Source organism: Physeter macrocephalus, chromosome 4 (genome assembly GCF_002837175.3).
Source record: "Physeter macrocephalus isolate SW-GA chromosome 4, ASM283717v5, whole genome shotgun sequence".
NCBI classification, from domain to species: Eukaryota; Metazoa; Chordata; class Mammalia; order Artiodactyla; family Physeteridae; genus Physeter; species Physeter macrocephalus.
In genome coordinates this window covers 60,551,847-60,569,958 of record NC_041217.1, presented here as the reverse complement: position 1 = coordinate 60,569,958, position 18,112 = coordinate 60,551,847, and the positions used below count along the sequence as shown (strand labels likewise).

Below are 18,112 nucleotides of genomic sequence, written 5' to 3'. Positions count from 1 at the left end.
CCGTGCGTTCTCCCGGGGAAGTTGTCCCTGGATCCCGGACCCCGGCAGTGGCGGGCTGCACAGGCTCCCGGGAGGGGAGGTGTGGAGAGTGACCTGTGCTCTCACACAGGCTTTTCGGTGGCGGCAGCAGCAGCCTTAGTGTCTCATGCCCGTCTGGTGTCTGCGCTTATAGCCGCGGCTCGCGCCCGTTTCTGGAGCTCCTTTACGCGGCGCGCTTAATCCCTTCTCCTCGCGCCCCAGGTCCCCTCTCCTCGCGCCCCAGGAAGCAAAGAGGGAAGAAAAAGTCTCTTGCCTCTTCGGCAGCTCCAGACTTTTCCCGGACTTCCTCCCGGCTAGCCTTGGTGCACCAGCCCCTTCAGGCTGTGTTCACGCAGCCAACCCCAGTCCTCTCCCGGCTTCTGACCGAAGCCCGAGGCTCAGCTCCCAGCCCCTGCCCGTCCCGGCGGGTGAGCAGACAAGCCTCTCGGGCTGGTGAGTGCTGGTTAGCACCGATCCTCTGTGGGAATCTCTCCGCTTTGCCCTCCGCACCCTGTTGCTGCGCTCTCCTCCACGGCTCCGAAGCTCCCCCCGTCCGCCACCCGCAGTCTCCGCCCGCGAAGGGGCTTCTAGTGTGTGGAAACCTTTCCTCCTTTCACAGCTCCCTCCCACTGGTGCAGGTCCCGTCCCTATTCTTTGTCTCTGTTTATTCTTTTTTCTTTTGCCCTACCCACGTACGTGGGGAGTTTCTTGCCTTTTGGGAGGTCTGAGGTCTTCTGCCAGCGTTCAGTAGGTGTTCTGTAGGAGTTCTTCCACATGTAGATGTATTTCTGATATATTTGTGGGGAGGAAGGTGATCTCCGCGTCTTACTCTTCCGCCATCTTCTCTCCGCCCTCACGGTCGACCTATTGAACCGGATAATTCTTTGTTGTGACGAGCTGCCCTGTGTAGGATGTTGAGTGGCATCCCTGGCCTCTACTCACTAAATGACAGCCGCACCTCCCAGTTGTGACAACCCAAAATGTCTCCAGACATTGCCACCCAGCCCCAGTTAAGAACGCTACCTAAAGAAATCTGTCAAACTGGTTGGCAGATGAGCCAAGAGTCCGTTCTGTAGCCCTGTGAAGAGAGAGCAAAGGCAGAGCATAAAAAGAATAGCTGGCTGGAGTGAAATTCACCATCGAGATGTCAGTGTCCTAAAGCAGCCATGTGGAAACAGGTCCAGGTGGGGAACATCATTCGACCTGGGAAGATTTTCACTGTGAATAAGTCCAACATGGTCACCTCTGGCTTAGCCTTGAAGTTGCCAGTGCTTCAGGTCCTGTTAAGACATTTCTAATGTTTTCATTCCACACCAGCATGGATGAAACTCCAGCTCTAAAAATAGTATTTTAAATGAAAGTAGCTAGCACTATGGGATGGTTAGTTATAATGCAGCCAGGAGATTTTTCAACGTTAAGTTAACATGTTCACTCCAAGGTAGCTGTAGTTGGCTTAGATTTTGTTCATGTTTTTAGTGAAGTCATCTTATTAAAAACAGGCGTCGTTATCTAAGTGGGTGATCTCGTGGCCGGAGAGCTAAGCATTGGAGCCCCTACGGGTATTACCACTTTGAAGTTACACGTGACATCACAAAAGCCTCTTTGGGAACCAAGGGTGGTGCTTGGGCTCGTGTCTAAAAATGAGTTGTTGGAGAAAAGATCGAGAGCTTCAGAAGACAGCTAAGAGTACGGAAAACAAAGGAAAACCCCTCCGTTTTGGCCTGTATTAACCTGCAGGGAATAGGGAGTTGCTTTTGTTCTATATCTTCCTTTGAACCTGCAACTAGGCCTAAATGAAGCTTAAGTTTAAAAAATGAAGTTTCAAATCTATGAAACCCATTAAAAAAGTTCTTTTTGTGGACAGATGTTGGCATGTTTATATCTTGATAAAGGTGTAGATTTGAGCATTGCAATGTATATACATTTAGCCAAAAAAACCCTAAAACCAATGCAACCCCTGGAGAGTATGGATATATACAGGCAGCACTCTGGCCTCTGGGGGGCTCATCTGATTGTAGGAGACTGACCTCTCAGGAGCCAGCACCAACTCTGTCCCCGAGCGTCCCAATGGGCCTCCGGACTGAGTTGGGAGAAATCACTCACATCCCACAGGAACTGCTGGTGCCCAGAACCTCAGACAGTGAGTGATATAAATACCACTTGTTACAATAAAGAAGTTTTGCCATTGAATAATAATACTAACTGGTGTTGAGAATAGCCAGAAGGCTATGTTGCAGAGGACAGCTGATTCGTCACAATGATTTTGATGACTGGTTGAACGTAGCTGGTCAGAGGAGCCGGGGACAGCTCATATTCCCCAGGCCTGGCCTCCCACACCTACCTGTACACTCGCCCCTGAAGTGTTGCCTGAGGTCAGAGGGCCTGCACGAGTTTTAAATGGGCAGAGGAAAGTAGAAATATCCGCCTTGTTTCTTTTTAAAAGTGAAGAAAACCTTCCTGGAAGTGCCCCCAATCCCACCCCAGCAAACTCCCCTCACCTTTCATTTGCCAGATGATGTCACACAGGTCAGTGCCTCAGCTGGTCACCTGGCAAGGGAGGGAATACCACCAGCATGGCCTGATTCATCCCCTGGTGCTTAGAAGGGCCCAGTGTCCCCTGTGGTCACAGCAGTTTTGCAGGAGCCAGATGGGGATTCTGTCTTCAGGAAGGAAGGGGGAAAGGTCAGTGCACAATGTCCCAGCTCTGTCCCCGCTGCCATCTAAAGGGAGGCCCCGTCCAGCCCTTTCCCCCAACTCTAGCCCATTCTGTCCTTGGAGCAGATCTATGCCAGAAGTTCTGTGATTCCCATCTTCCTGGTAAAGGAACTGAAGCTGTGAGAGGTTAGATCAGCTACCCAAGGTCACACAGCTAGTGGACAGCAGAGTCACCATCTGAACCCAGGGATTGCCAACTCCAAAGGCATGCTTCTTTCACGGGGCTGCGTGGCGTTTGCAAGATGCGAACCCAGATGTCAGCATACGACAGGAATTGCTTTACCCCAGGCTCTGTGCAGGGGTTCTGTAATCCATACCATAATCACAGTGGTTTCCTCTCATCAAGCTCCACGCTCAGAAACATTCCTTCCAGTCTAGACCTTGGTGGGGCCTCGAGGCTTGAGACCAGCAGTCCCCGTCTTGCCTCTGATTTGGAAGGCCCTTCATACAGGGACCCCTCCATGAGAGTCTGCCCCAGGCAGCAGGTGGTAATTCAGGCCATGGCCCCTGTCCCTGAGCTCCAGTGCCCAGGGGTCACTCAGGAAGGTCCTGGTGGAGCAGGTGGCTTCACAGGTGGTGTGTGAGGCTCACAGCCATAGTCATCTCCTAAGGTCCCGCCTGGAGCAGGCAGCCTCAGTGTGGTCACCCCTGTCCCGCCACACGTTGCCCTCCTGCAGAAGCCCCATCATTAAAGAACATTTCCTTTGGATAAAATGTCTGGTTGGGGAGGCTGGTGGTTTACTTTCAACCCCATGGTCTAAATCCTCCCACCCCTCCAGTTAAAGGGTCAGAGCTCAGCTGGCTGGCAAGGCTCGGCACGTCCCGGCCCCCTGGCTCCTTTTCTCCCCGCGCACCATCACCCCGCCCCTGCCTGGTTCAGCTACAGGCAGCTTCCTCATTGAGCCGGTGCTCAGGTACATCTCCTGAGGGCTGCCTGAGCTCTGGGTTCTTCCTTGGCGTCTCGCCAAGGCTGGCCTTCTGCCTCAGCTGTTCCTCTGATCTTTTAAGACCTGAGTTTGTGGGCCATCTGGTCCAGGAAGTCTGCCCTGACCCTGCAGTCTGGATCCGAGGCCCTGTCAGTATGAATCAGTAGCTCTCCAGGCCTCTCTCCTTCTTCACAGAGCTGAGGGGTTAGGAACCACCCCTGGTCTGTGGACTCCGGAACAAGACGGTTTGCAGGGAATTGCTGGCATGTGCGCTGGGGACTGTAGAGTCAGGTTGCCTGTGTTTTTATCTTGTTTCTTCCCCTTCCTTATCTAGAGCAGATTATTTATCCTTCCTCTGCTGTTAAGATGAGGATAATGATAATGCCAGTCACTCTAAAGACTTGTTGTGAGGATTAAATATAGCCCTTTCTGCTCCAGAGCCTCCTATTCTGCTTATGTGTCTGTCTCCCCCTGCATCTTTTTACCTGTGTTTCCGGTGCATAGCACAGCGCTTGGCATGTGGCAGGCCTGCAGTAAACGTTCACTGAATGAATGTACCCCATAATCCTTAGATGTTCTTCTGGTTTCTGAGGACTCTCTGAAAACAGATCTAAAAGGATTACTGTCAGAAACACAGAAGTGACCTGGCTTGATGCATGATCCCTTAGAACTCCTGTAGATGCCTGAAGACCTGCCACACCCCCAAATATGAGTGGGCTCTGGAAACAGGGCCGCCTGAGCTCTGTGTTCTTCCTGGTGTACAGCCGTTCTCCGATGAAGAGTTCCACGGAGCTGTGTGACGTGGCCAGTCTGTGACTTGTCCGGGGAGGGCTGAGAGAAGGTGCTGCTTTTAGAAGCATTCACCGCACGGCAGTGTTGAATGAGAGAAATCCAACAGAGCTCGCTACCTAGGAAAGCAGTGGATGCCCCTCCTGGTGTGTCTTCTCTATTTTTACTCACCTGCCTCCATTCTTTTTCTAGCTACTATGCTGTCCTGTACCCCATGGTGTACCCCATGAAGATCACAGGCAACCGAGCCGTGGTGGCGCTTGCCTACATCTGGCTTCACTCCCTCATCGGCTGCCTGCCACCTCTATTTGGTTGGTCATCGGTGGAGTTTGACGAGTTCAAGTGGATGTGTGTGGCCGCGTGGCACCGGGAACCTGGCTATACCGCCTTCTGGCAGATCTGGTGTGCCCTGTTCCCCTTCCTGGTCATGCTGGTGTGCTATGGCTTCATCTTCCGCGTGGCCAGGGTCAAGGCACGCAAGGTGCACTGTGGCACCGTGGTCCTTGTGGAGGAGGACGCGCACAGGAACGGGAGGAAGAACTCCAGCACCTCCACCTCTTCCTCAGGCAGTAGGAAGAACGCCTTTCAGGGCGTGGTCTATTCGGCCAACCAGTGCAAAGCACTCATCACCATCCTGGTGGTCATTGGTGCCTTCATGGTCACTTGGGGCCCCTACATGGTCGTCATCACCTCTGAGGCCCTCTGGGGGAAGAACTATGTCTCCCCAACTCTGGAGACCTGGGCCACTTGGCTGTCCTTTACCAGTGCCATCTGCCACCCCCTGATCTATGGACTCTGGAACAAGACGGTTCGCAAGGAACTACTGGGCATGTGCTTTGGGGATCGGTATTACCGGGAACCGTTTGTGCAGCGGCAGAGGACTTCCAGGCTCTTCAGTATTTCTAACAGGATCACAGGTAACTTGGGCACTTGTCAGGGAAGGGATGCCCACCCTCAGGCGGGTGTAGCCTGTGGTCCTGCAGGTGTTCGGGCAGGTTGATGGGCGAGGTCTCAGACTGACTGCTGCTTCAGGGCTTAAAACACAGGTTTCCTTTGGGGAAGGAACATCCCAGAGTGTCCACTGTGATTCCCAAGCAGATTTCCTGAGCTCGGCAGTTCAAGGCAGGGTACACCAGAGTTCAGAAATCCGTGTTCTGTGACCACAGCCATGGCCCGCTGGCCTGGAGAGTATATTGATAGATCTATCTAGAGAAAAAAGAACCCAAGCATTGGACCAGGCTACCTTCACCTTTCAGTGTTCCTTGAAGGCAGGGTCCTCTTTAAAGCACTTCCTCCCCTCCTCAGCTGCTTCTCCTGAACATACTCCGTCTTGGGCCTTTCCTCACAGGTCAGTGGTTTCCTCGTATTGTCCCTAATAATTCAGGATGTGTTGATGGCGGACCTCCACTCTCTCACTGAAATGTCACTATCTGGTACGTGTAAATCTGCTCCTCCATCTGATAACTGATTTCGGAGCTAACAGTTTCTGGACATGATCCCATCCCCTTTGATGAGACCCAGAGGAATTACTCTAGTTGGGGATAGATTTTTTTTTTCTAAACCTTTTTCTTTTGAGATAATTTTAGACTCAGTGAAGAGTTGGGAAAACAGTACAGAGAATACCCATCCACCCAGCTTCTCCTAGTACTAACATCTTGCCTAACCGTAGCACAGCTATCAAACCTAAGACATTGCCAGGGGTGCAGTGCTATTAACAACTACAGACTTGACTCAGATTTCACCCATTTTCCCATTGATGTCCTTTTTCTGTTCCAGGATCCAGTTCTGGATCCCATGTTGTATACAGTTGTCACATCTCCTTTGTCTTCTTCAGTCTTTGACAAGTCTTTCTTTTTCCTTGTCTTCCATGACTTGACACTTTTTGTAGAGTCCTGATCGGGAAATTTGTAGAAGGCCCCTCAATTTGCATGTAGCTCATGTGTTCTCAGAGTCACAATGAGGTAATAACCTTTTTGGCAGGCAAGGCTGGGCGGGTGATGTGTTCTTCCTAATGAGCATGCCGGGGTACATATGTCAGTAGGTCTTCTTTACTAGCTAGTTTTTACCCTGATCTCTCGGTTGATGTCTTAGCTTGGGCTGCTACAACAAACTACCGTAGACTGCGTGGCTTAAACCACAGACATTCATTTTTTCACAGTTCAGGAGGCTGGAAGTCTGCGGTCAGGGTGGCAACATGGTTGGGTTCTGGTGAGGACCCTCTTCCAGGCTGTCCTTTTGCTGTGTCCTCCCATGGCGGAGGGTTGGGGAGAGGGACAGGAGAGAGCAAGGTCTCCAGTCTCTTCTTATAAGCACCCCACCCTCATGACCTCTTCTAAACCTCAGTACCTTCCCAAGGACCCACCTCTGAATACCATCACATTGGGGGTTAGGGCTTCAGTGTATGAATTTGGCGGAGAGTACTTTCAATCCCTACAGTTAAGGTGGCGTCTGCCAGGTTTCCCCACTGTAAATTCACTGTTTTTTCCATTGTCATTAATAAGTACAACATAGGAGATATTTTGAGGCTCCCATTGTTTGTAGCATGCACTGATGGATCTTGCCTCTGCAGTTATGACTGTTGTTTGAGGGAGACTGTCATCTGGACAGGCTGTTGAAAGAGACACTCTGAGGGCACTTATCAGATCATATTCAAGGAAAGCGCCAGTTCAGACTGCAGGTCTAGTCTCTTGCCAGATGACTTTGGGCAACTCACGCTGCTCGAGATAATTTTTCCTCCTCAGGAAATAGGTCTTCCACCTCCCCTCTCAAGAGAGTGGAAAGAAATAACAACTCTTAATTATCATGAATATTCAGTGGTAGTGATGATAGGAGTCTTTTCCATGTGGCAATTAAACAAACCAATGTCACTGATTTATCTCAGGGACTGATGGAGTGTTCCTTCTTGAGAAAGGAAGGAATTCTGGGACTTTCTGACTATAGGAGAAAAAAATCTCTCAGGACCCCAGTATTTTAATTCCTGAAGTGCCCACCCCCTGCCACTGGCAAGACCATGATTCCAAGTGTGACTTGTGAGCCAGGAGGAGTACATTCAGGGTTTGGTTTCATTTCACTGATTAACTCATTTGTTCAGATTTTGTAAAATCACTTACCTTCTAGGCAAAAAATAAAAAATAAAAAAAAATTAAATGTTTTCGATTCCAGTGAAGTTAAGAATGAGGAAGGGGAAAAAATGAGGAAGGAGAATGGAGGAGGAGAGGGTAGAAAGAACAGAAAGAAACATCTGCTTTGGGGGCCAAGATTTTCCATGCAAGCCACTTGAGATTATCCTGGAAGAGTTTGTGAGGCTGTGAGAACAGGCGGAAAACACCAGCTGTGGTTGGGTTGGCAAGTCCAAGGCAGTGAGCAGTCTCCTCACTGAGGGAAAGGTAGTCTTGTGGGGTGTGTTTGGGCTGAAGAGCATGTGGGGTGATGGGTTCTGAGTTGCTGGCCTTCCCCTTGAATGGGAGCTGGGGGCATCCCTGCCGTCTCTTCCCGGGATGTCCTGACTTCGGGAGGTGCGCACATGCCAGGAATGCCCACGGCCTTTCTAGTCCAGAGGGAGAACTCTGCCCTCCACCTCGCATCCCTGGTAAGAAGGATGGTAAGATTTATTCCAAAGCCAGCAAGAAAAGGCTCGGAGGCCCTGTCTCTGTTTTGTTCCTCTCCGTTTGCATAGAGGCATCTGCAGAGTTTTCACCAGAGGATTCAGTACATGGAATTGTGAACTTTCCTAACAGTGCTTGTGAGCACAGGTGCAGTGAAGTGGCGTTCCGCAAACACCTGGAGCTTTCCTACTGACTCTGGGATGCCAGGAGTTTTACACAGGCAGTCATGTTTATCTCATACATAGATTTCAGCCATAATCCATGGATTTTGGTTTTCTCATTCTATTAGCCCCAAACTGAAGGAGTGCAGCAGCTTAGGTTTTCCCTGGGTGCCAGCTGTCACCGGGCCACCACAATACGTTCTGCTTGTGAGGTCTCATTAGCAGATTCCCATGGGGCTCCCCTAGGAATTGAGATCTCTGGCCTCCCTGGGGTTTGCCAGGCAGGGCCACTTCGTGGTGGGTAGGTCAACCCTGGAGTGGACATTGAGTCTAGTGCTGAAAGGTGAGCTAAGTGCTTACGTTTGGTCTTGGGAGGCCAGACTACAAATCCACAGCTGACAGGTGACTACAGGTGATCGGAGCAAAGAAGGGGCCTTCAGGAGAAAGGGCCACAGGCTTCTCCAGCAACTCTGCCACTTGCCAACCCAGTTGGGGTGGACAGCCCGGACATCAGCCCAACCCAGGCTTCGAGGAAGGCCTGGGCATGGTGGGAGGGCAGCCTCTCCAAATGCTGCACTTGTGTGATGCTCGAAGCTCCTGGGACTGGGAATAGAGCCTTTCCAGCTATCTTCTGCAGAGAAGAATGCTGACTCCCATTTGCTCAGAGGAAATGCCCCACCTCAGGGCCCTTGTGAGCTCTGGGCTGGAGGGAAGGAAGGAGACCCTGGGGCCTTTGAAATTTCCTGCCTTGCTTTACCAAATTCCCTTCCTGGTGCCACGTAGAGGTCTTCTGGTTACTTCAAAGTGCCAGTGTCACCCCAGAATTGCACTCTCAAAGGCACTCATGACTCTTCTGGCCACTCCAGGCTTCTGATCTGATCCCTTGTGCCTATATGGTTTTGTGCCTTTTTCTTTCTTTCTTTTTAAAAAAAATTTGTGAAAGGGGTTGGATTGGGCCCAGCGCAGTAGATGTGTGGATGTTTCATGTGAAAAAACTCAGGGTAACTGAGTCTACTCTCCAGTGGTAAAATGCTGGATAAACACAGAATAGAGAGTTGCCGCCTGGCTGCCCTGTTTCCACATCTCTTAGCCGAGCCGCACTGGTCTGGCTCCAATGATTTCTCCCACTGGTAGAGACCAGGACTTGTGCCTGGCTTTCACTGCAGCCTCAGAGGTGGTGTCCAGAACCCACTGTGGCCTCAGCCATCCCGGTAGGCAGTGGATGTTCCCCCAGCGGCCCACCCCCTCCGCAAGCCGGGCTTCCCGCTGAGACATAGTCATATTCTGAGGCCAAGACCCTGGAGGCGGGTGATCATGTTTGGGCTCTTCTCTGGCCCCAGAGCTCCACACCAACCCCCAGGAGAGGGAAAGGCTCCTTGCAAAAGTGCTCTCCCCACAGGTCATGACAGGGAGCTTCTGAGAGCAGCGTGCTCTGACTGCACGGGTTCAGCCCCCATCATTTCCTCCGTGGCTCTGAAGGAGAAAGGAGAGCATGTGTGTCATGTCGCTTTGTCCCCTCAGAAGAATTAGGATGAAGGTACAGGGTGGAGGTGTCTCCTGTCTGTAGGTTTGCTGGGGGATGGAACGCTGGTGGTCCTCCGTGGCAGGTCCTTTGTGGCAGGTAGGTAGGTCTTCCTCGTGAGATCGGAGGAGTTTGACTTTTCTGTGCTTTTTTTTAGTTGCTAAGAGTGCCTTTTTTGTTAACTCCATGGTCTTTATGGCCTCCAGCTCTTTTGTTCATGGATTCATTATTTTCTCAGTTTTCTAAGGACACCCAATTAGAATTCTGTTTGTTTTCTTAAGCTCCCTACATTGTCTCCCGAGACATCCTTTCTTCTCCCTTCTTTCCTTCTTCCCTTACTTTTGTATTCCCCCATCTCTGCTAGTGCCTTTCCTTAAGTATCTGGTGATCTCCGCTGTCCCTCACGGTTAGTAAGTCGGCCCAGGAAAGCCGTCGGGAAGCCCTGGGCGGTGGTGGGACTGAGCTGTCTCACGGGGTGCCCGGCTCTTGGGATCTGTGGGGCTTTTCTCTCTGGCTGGCTGGATCTCCCTGGGGACGGGGTCTCTGGTCTCCTGCCCAGGTTAGGTGAGGCAGTGGGGCGGGGCTCCCGCTGGTAACTATGTAGCCTCTCATTGTTCCCTCGGTTTTTGCCATGTTGCCATGTGCCTGGTGTCGCTAAGGTCAGAGTTCCCCAGTTCACTCTGTCCACTCTCCTGCCAACATGGGGAGCAGGAAGGAGCCTGGACCCCGAACTGGGAACAGCAGTGGAGGGGACCCACTGCTTCCTGTAGAGACTTTCCATCAAGCCCCACCTGCCTGCAGAGACTCCGGGCCTCCAGTTCCTGAGCTTCTGGGGGCCTCCTTCCAGGCCTCCCCCTCTGCCAGCCTCAGTCAGCTCTTTCCTGGGCTAGTTTCACTGCCCACTTGCCACCTTCCAGCTTATAAACATCCTGTTCATTTGGGGGTTTCGGCCTCTTCAAAAAACATCCCCTTTGGTATTCAGGTAGGATCTCGGGAGTTCAACACGCACCCGTGTTGAACTGGAAGATCTTCTCCCAGGACTGTTCACCTCGTTTTTCTCTCCCACCTGCCTCGTTGGTGTTTGACGTTTATCACGAGCGCTTCCCCTCTGGGGGGACCCAGTGAATCCTGTCACAGACTCCCTGGGATAGGAACAAGGGGCGAAGTGAAGGAAGGGCAGCCAAGAGCTTCGTGTCCTCAGTGCGTGGAGAGCACGCTTTGCGAGGAGGACGGGGCGGACGGGAGCTGGGGCGAGGCCCCTGGGGACTGGGCGGGCCGTGGATTGTGCAGTCGGTGCCGACCTTGCCTTGCAGACCTGGGCCTCTCCCCACACCTCACGGCACTCATGGCAGGCGGGCAGCCCCTGGGGAACAGCAGCAGCACGGGGGACACCGGCTTCAGCTGCTCTCAGGACTCAGGTAAGCCCCTCACCTGTCGCGTTTCCCCAGTGCCTGCCGGGTGGGAGCCGGTGGGGAGAGGGAGATGTCTCCCACGGTGTGGACGGGCGAGACTCAAGGGTCTGGGTCTCCAGTCACGGCTCTTCAGCATCTCTGTGCCCCAGTTTCCTCCTCTCTACAGTGGGGATCTCGGCTCCTGTTCTCCCTGCCATGCAGGGTTGTTGTGAGATTCAAATTAAGTGAAAGCCTTTGAAAAGTTAAAATGCTAAATGATTGTCAGTTGTTACTCGAAATATCATAACCATCGTCCAGTGCAGGCTCCAGTGTCAACCTGCCTGGTTTTCAGTCTCGAATTGACTTTTAAGAGCTGTGTTATCTCAGACAAGCTGCTCAATCTCTTTCTAAACCTTCGAGTTTCTCCATTTGTGAGCTGGGGCAGCCACCCCTCTTATCAAGGGCAGTTCCAACCAGGTCGGATACCTTGTCACCATCATGAGATGCCCTGCGACCTGCCTGTGGGGAACTCGGTCTCCCCAGAGAAACACATCTCCACCAGCATTCTCCAGACCCTCCCTGTAGCTGCTGCCCAGGGGATGGTGCAGGCCCAGGACTCCTCCCCCCAGCGGCAGGCTCTGTGATGTCACAGTCTGCTGCCGGCTGCTCTGGGGACCCAAGTGCCACACCCCGTGCTTGCCAGCTCATGACTGGATGAGAGGCTCGTGGGCAGAGGCCGTCGGTGTCCCTACGTCAGTCATTCATGGAGCTGACGAAGCACCCCTTCCCGGGGCTGCCGTCTCTCCGTGTTCTGGGCGTGAAGGGAGGGTGCTAAATCCTAGACCTCGACAGCAGGCTGTCTGTGGGCATTTCCCTCCCTGCCCCTCCATCTCCCCTCCCGGGACCTTTGGAAAACTCCTCTCTGCCTTGACCTGTGTTTCTTGGCCTGAGCCTGTGTCCCAGAATTCTGGGGGGAGGGACCGTGGGCAGGGACCCACACCAGGCCTCCTGTCGTGGAGCATTTCCCCGCAGGCAGAACATTCCCTGAGGATGTTCTCCCACTGGCAGCCCGGAGGGTTGAACCACTGGTAACACCCTCCCTTGTAGGCCCGAGTCCCTCCTGTGACTTGAAGGACAGGAGGGTCTCTGTCTCTCCTCGGGCTCTCTCCCTCTTCTCAGACAACCAGCAGGAATCCAGAGGCAGAGTGACATTCATTCATTTAACAGGTATTTACTTGCCAAGCCCTTGCTTTGAGCAGGCACTGCGCTAGGTTCTGGAGATGTAGTGGTAAACTGCCCTCATGGGGCTTTCCGTCTAGTGGGAAAGACGGCCATCCCATGTGCTTTCAATGGGTGAATTGTGTGGGATGCGAATTATACCTCAATAATTCTGCTTTTAATGAGGGTTATAAGGGTGATGAGAGCTATGGAAGGGGAAGCCGAGTGCCGTGAGGACACGTAACGGAGTTGTATGTGCCCCCTTTTGGGGAGAACTTGTCGGGGGGGAGGGCGGTGTTAGAAAAGCGTCTCTGAGGAAGTGATGTTAAAACCTGAAGAGTGAATAGGAGGTGACCAGGCAAAGAGGAGGAAGGGGACAGTGTCGTAGGCCCAGCGGCCCCCAACCTTTTGGGCACCAGGGACCGGTTTCGTGGAAGACAATTTTTCCACGGACGGGGGAGGGCGTGGTTCAGGCAGCGATGCCAGCGATGGGGGAGCCGCAGGTGAAGCTTCGCTCGCGCGCCCGCCACCCACCTCCTGCTGTGCGGCCCGGTTCCTAACAGGCCGCGGCCCGGTACCGATCCGCTGCCCGGGGGTTGGGGACCCCTGTTGTAGGCAGAAGAAAGAGCATGGGCTTTGGGGTCACACAGACCGGAGGGTGAGCTTCAGCCCCGCTGTTTATTAGCCATGTCCTCACGAGTGATGACTTCCATTGATGAGGCACCTGTTGTGCGCCAGGCAATGTGTCACCTCTTCACACGTCTCAACTCAAAGTCCTCCCAACAACTCTATGAGGTAGAGAGAATTATGATCCCCATTTTTTTGTAGACATGGAAGGATGCTGAGGGACTAAATATCCTGCCTGTGATCCTAGATCTGTCCGATTTGGGAAGCTGTGTGCTTAACCACCATGTTGTGAAGTCCGCTAGAGGAACACGCCTTTTCAGGTTGTTCTGCAAAACCATATGAGGAGCTCCCAGCTCCCCTTTCTTCCTAATTTCCTGAGCACCAAGGCCTTGAAGGACTGATAGCTGGAGGCTAAGACAGAACAAGACTAGTCCCAGCACCTGCCCCGGTGTGGGGTCCGGGTCCTGCTCAGCCCTCCTGCCCTTCCCCACCCTGGACCCCCCGCCCCGCCCCTGCCTGTCCGCCTGCCCAGCTCTCTCTCATGGGACTTCCTTCCTTTCTGCCTTTTCCCCACTTTTGGGGGGTCATATTTCTCAATCCCTTTTTGGCCCCCGAAGAACTTTACATGTTCGGGTTTGAAATGTTTATTCACAGCATACTTTAACTAGAATGATAGAAATTCAAACCGTAAGAAGAATCACTCTGAACACAAAGCCCCCTTAATAGGGCCCCCTCCTCCGCTCAGCCCGACTGCCCTTCCCCATTCCAGGTCTGGCAGACTCGTCACTTGCGAGTCCGCTCGCTGTGGCAGGTAACCCGTCCATCTGGATAACGCTGCTGTATTTTGGGTGTGTCTGAAGCAGCCCCAGTGGCTGGCTGCAAACTCCCTGAAATGGGACGAGAGACAGTGTGTGTCCTGAGCAGATGCTGCGGGGCACTTGGCTGCACCTGACTGTGGGTTTGAATAAATGAAAGGGGAGAGAGGGATGCAAGGGGTGTGAGCGAGGGCGAGAAAGGTGGCGAGAAAGACTTGGTGTTGCCTGTTGTAGGCGCACAATCTGCCCTTGGTTTTAGGAACGGATGTCATGCTGCTCGAAGACTTCACGTCTGATGACAACCCTCCCTCCCACATTTGCCCACCCAAGAGGAGGAGCTCAGTGACGTTCGAAGATGAAGTGGAACAAATCAAAGGTTGGTTTCTGTGACTGATGGCTTCAGGGAAACAGGGGAAAGGAAAGTTCTTTGGCTCAGCCTGCTCCCATCCCCAGCACACCAGGGCTCCCACCTTTTGCCGAGCCCCATGTCACTCCTGACCCTGCCAGTCTCACGTGAGTCCTTAGGCTTCCAGCTCTTGGAGCAAGCAGCATCTAAGGCTGGGCAAGCAGTAGCCTACGTAGACAGACAGACAGACAGACACACACACACACACACACACACACACACACAATTCCCACCTCCTCCCTCAGGAAGTTGCCCGACTGGATACAACAGTTTCTGAGCCCTCCATGGTTTCTTTCCTTTATGGATGATGTGTGGTTATGAATCTGAAACTGCCCTCTTTGAGCCTCAGCTTCCTCATGTGGAAAATGGAAGTAATTGCCCAATAAGTGCGCCAACTTCACTGGAGGCAAAGGCCGCCATCTTGATTGGCCTGTTGCCTCTGAAGCTGATGGGGGCGCTGGGGTCCTGTGAGAGGAATGAGTTCTGCTATAATCCAGTCCCTACGTTTTTCTGCTCCAGTTGTTCTGAATTCAACCCCCAGCACTCTTGGTGCCTCTGGAACTTGGGGTCTAGTTTCCCATCCAGATAGGCTGATTAGAAGAGTGACAAAGGAGCCATCCAGGCTGCCCACAGAAAAGAGAAAAGAATCTCTTTTCTTCTGAATCCCACCCAGTGGTGAGGACAGCCACTGACATGGCCGGATGTGGATGTGGTGGAAAAGTCCAGGGACTTTAAGATATAAATTCTTCAGAAATGCTGAGTACCAAAGTAAATATGGGCCGGGTCAGAGTTTTAGGTTCATAATTTGTCCTATCTCTTCTACCACCCCCTCCCTGATTCCAGATGAATGGGGGGGTGGTCATGGACGTCAAGGAGGCAGATATCAACTCGTCTGCTTTATGGGTAAAGTGGATTCAAGAACAGAGCTTGGATTAGTACCTTCATGGGCTTTATAATATGTTACTCCCGTGTTAAAAAAAAATGGATTGAAGCCCTCCGCAGTCCACCCAGCCCGCATAGGGCCAAGCCTGCCCCATCCAGCCTACATGTTGGGGGATGGCAGTTCCAAAGGCGCCTTCTCTGCACAGGGAAGGGCAGGGAGCAGGCACGTGTGTAAGATCATATCAGTCCTCCCGGGAGTGAGTAGCAGGGCAGAGGTCCTCCCCTCTTTCCCTCCTGGGGCGTGGGGTGGAAGTTGCCTACTGCAGACAACGTGAGGTCTAGGGGATACGCCGTTCCTCCCAAAATGTCAGGAGAGAAACAGGCAGTGAGGTTAATAGTCATAAGGCCATGGATGTGAAATTGAAGGGCTCCCTCCCTCCCTCCCTCCTGTGCACTTTAGGTGTCAGGAGTCCTAATCCTGGGGGAAGGGGCACCCGAACCTTTAATGTCCTTCCAGTCCTGAGGTTCTCCATGGCTTTGGGGAATCTCTGAGCGAGGGTGGAGAGGATGGAGACCACATTCAGGTTTGTGGAAGTTTAGAGCCGACCAGAGAACTCTTTCAAAGATGTAAAAATTTGAATGTCCTTAATAGAAAGTATTTATCAAGCCTTTTCTATGAGCCAGACCTTGGCTAAAGCACCTTAGGAAGAGCTGTCTAATTATCATGGGAACCCGATGACGTAAGGGGTGTGCCATGATCTTCTCTTTACAGATGGGGTAACTGACATTAGATTAAATTACTTCTAAGATTTCCCAGATAGTAAGTAGGGGAGTCAAGGATTGTCACCTTACGGACTGTGACTCCAGAACCCACACCCTTAACCTCAGTTTGCTTCCCCTCCCGGGGGCAGTGAAGCAAGAGCAGGCCCATCCCGGGATAGCCATGGTCCTGGTCCCTCGCTAATAACCTTTTTTCTGCCTTCTCTCTCAGAAGCTGCCAAGAACCCTATTCTTCACGTGAAAGCCGAAGTGCACAAGTCCTTGGACAGTTACGCAGCCAGCTTGGCCAAAGCCATAGAGGCTGAAGCCAAAGTCAACTTATTTGGGGAGGAGGCTTTGCCTGGGGTCTTGCTTGCAGCACGGACCGTCCCCGGGGTTGGCTTTGGGAGCCGCCGAGGCAGCAGAACTCTTGCGAGTCAGAGGCTGCAGCTGCAGAGCATCGAAGAGGGGAATGTTTTAGCTGCGGAGCAGACGTGAGGGTGGATGCCCGTTACCATCTGTGCCGGGGCCCGGGAGCAACACTGGTGTGCAGCCATCAGAAAAAACACTGAAAACAATGTCTGTAAGTGACTTCCGTGTCTCTGTGAGACCACACGTGGGCTTCCTTGAGGTCCCAGCGATGGGACCAGAGGCATCTAGAGCACAAAGCAAAGCCGACGGAGGTGTGGCTGAGACTTTGTGGGAGGTGGGCCGTAGAGGGGAACTAGAGACCACACGGCGCGTGGGTCACTTCCTCCTCTGCACAAGCTGTGCCCTGGGGGCCCAGCCACACACTGTCCCAGAGGCCTCAGGAGGCGAGCCCTTCCTAGTGCCCTTTGGAGGATGGCGCTTCTTCTGCGTGGTTGATGTGGACCCTGCGGGGCCGTCAGTTTTACACTAAATGGTCCCCAGAGGAGAGCCCAGGAGCTGAGCTCCCCAGATCCAGGTACTGCGCCCTGGGGTCCTGGTTATGACCTCGCCTCTGGTGGCGCCACCTGCTGGTGCTAGTAGGGACAGCTCCCAGGCCGCTTGGCCGACGCAACAGGCCTGGGGCTGCTGTGGCTGAGGACGGGGCCGCCTCCCTAGTGACTGAGTCTTTGCTATTTCATAAGAAGGGAGAAACCACTGTAAAAGACACAGGAGGAAGGAGCAGATACCAGATGTTTCATTTCTAGAATTAAAAACAAAAAACAAAAAAATCCGTTTGGTTAGGATAAAACCACGATCTTACTGAGCCTGAACGGGCCATGGGGCCAAGCGCTGCTGGGAACTAGAGATACCGTTACCGTTGGAGGGAATCCCCTTCACATAGGAAAACCTCATGGAATAGACTCTGCTTGTGATGTTTGATGGACTGTTTCGATTAGCGGGCCTCCAGGGAACACTCCCGTAGGCAGCAGCTACTGTTTCCCCGCCCTGAGCAGTGTAAGACAAGACAGACTTGAAGAAACGCTGGACCTGGCGTCAGCAACCTGTGTGCCGGCCCAGCTCTGCCGTACCTTCCTCATGTCACTGGGACTCCGTGTCACCTCTAGGCCATCTGGAAAATAAGATAAGGGAGTGAGAAGTTGGATTGAATGGTGGCCAGGATAATTTCTAACTCTGATCTTTGATGTTCTCTGAATTTGTAAGTTCGGAAAAAAAAAAAAAAAGTGACCCATGGACCAACATTTGCACAGCTTTTGAGTGTGGCTTCTAATGGGCATGTGAAGCACCGCAAGCCCGGGTATGTGGGCTGATCCGATGTGTCTAGAGCACAGTTCTGACAGGATGCCAGCCGGCAAGACACATAAATGGGGGCAGAGGGCACCTCCTCAGAGGCGGAAGTGGGCCACGTATTGTGACTTGTATGTTAGATCTCTCTCCCTTGGAGTTGGGATGGCAGTGGAATGTGTGGGCTTGGAGCGGTGGCTGTGGTGACTTGAACCACCTGTGCCTGCCCTTCAGCTTGGGTGATTAGGTCAGCCAAGTGCAGGCCTTTCCCCGCCTTCAGAATTCCTGGTGGTCAGCGGAGGGTAGATTCTGAGGAGCTCTACCTGCATCTGCTATGAGGCAGCCATCCCAGAAAGGGAATCACTTTTGTGGCGTTCCATTGGGGTCTAGCTAGCTCTCAGTGAGGCAGTGTCTCTTTGCTGTGTGGCAGAGACCCAGTGGTTGGCTGGTCCCCTGGTCTGCAATTTACAGAAGACTTCCTGAGACCTGGGGGCCGCTACCTTCACGGTGAGCAAACTCATCAGCACCTCCTGTGGGTCGGCCGGGTGCCAGCCACTGGTCCGCA

At 52.8% G+C, this 18,112-nt stretch overlaps 1 protein-coding gene across 5 annotated transcripts in view; it reads left to right on the top strand.

Annotated features, from left to right (window-relative positions):
• The window catches only part of GPR161 (G protein-coupled receptor 161), a 70,762-nt gene extending 54,353 nt beyond the window's left edge, over nt 1-16,409 (top strand). For 2 of the 5 annotated variants that reach the window (XM_028488681.2, XM_028488684.2), the window contains exons 3-7: nt 4,641-5,365; nt 11,050-11,154; nt 12,235-12,354; nt 14,047-14,163; nt 16,067-16,409. In XM_028488681.2, the coding sequence (XP_028344482.1) occupies nt 4,641-5,365; nt 11,050-11,154; nt 12,235-12,354; nt 14,047-14,163; nt 16,067-16,332 (1,333 nt within the window). In that variant the 3' untranslated portion in view covers nt 16,333-16,409. Of the gene's footprint in view, nt 1-4,640; nt 5,366-11,049; nt 11,155-12,234; nt 12,355-13,030; nt 13,141-14,046; nt 14,164-16,066 lie in introns of all 5 variants that reach the window. The other 3 variants (XM_028488685.2, XM_028488682.2, XM_028488683.1) reach the window with 3 other exon arrangements.
• Nucleotides 16,410-18,112: the final 1,703 nt, after the last annotated feature.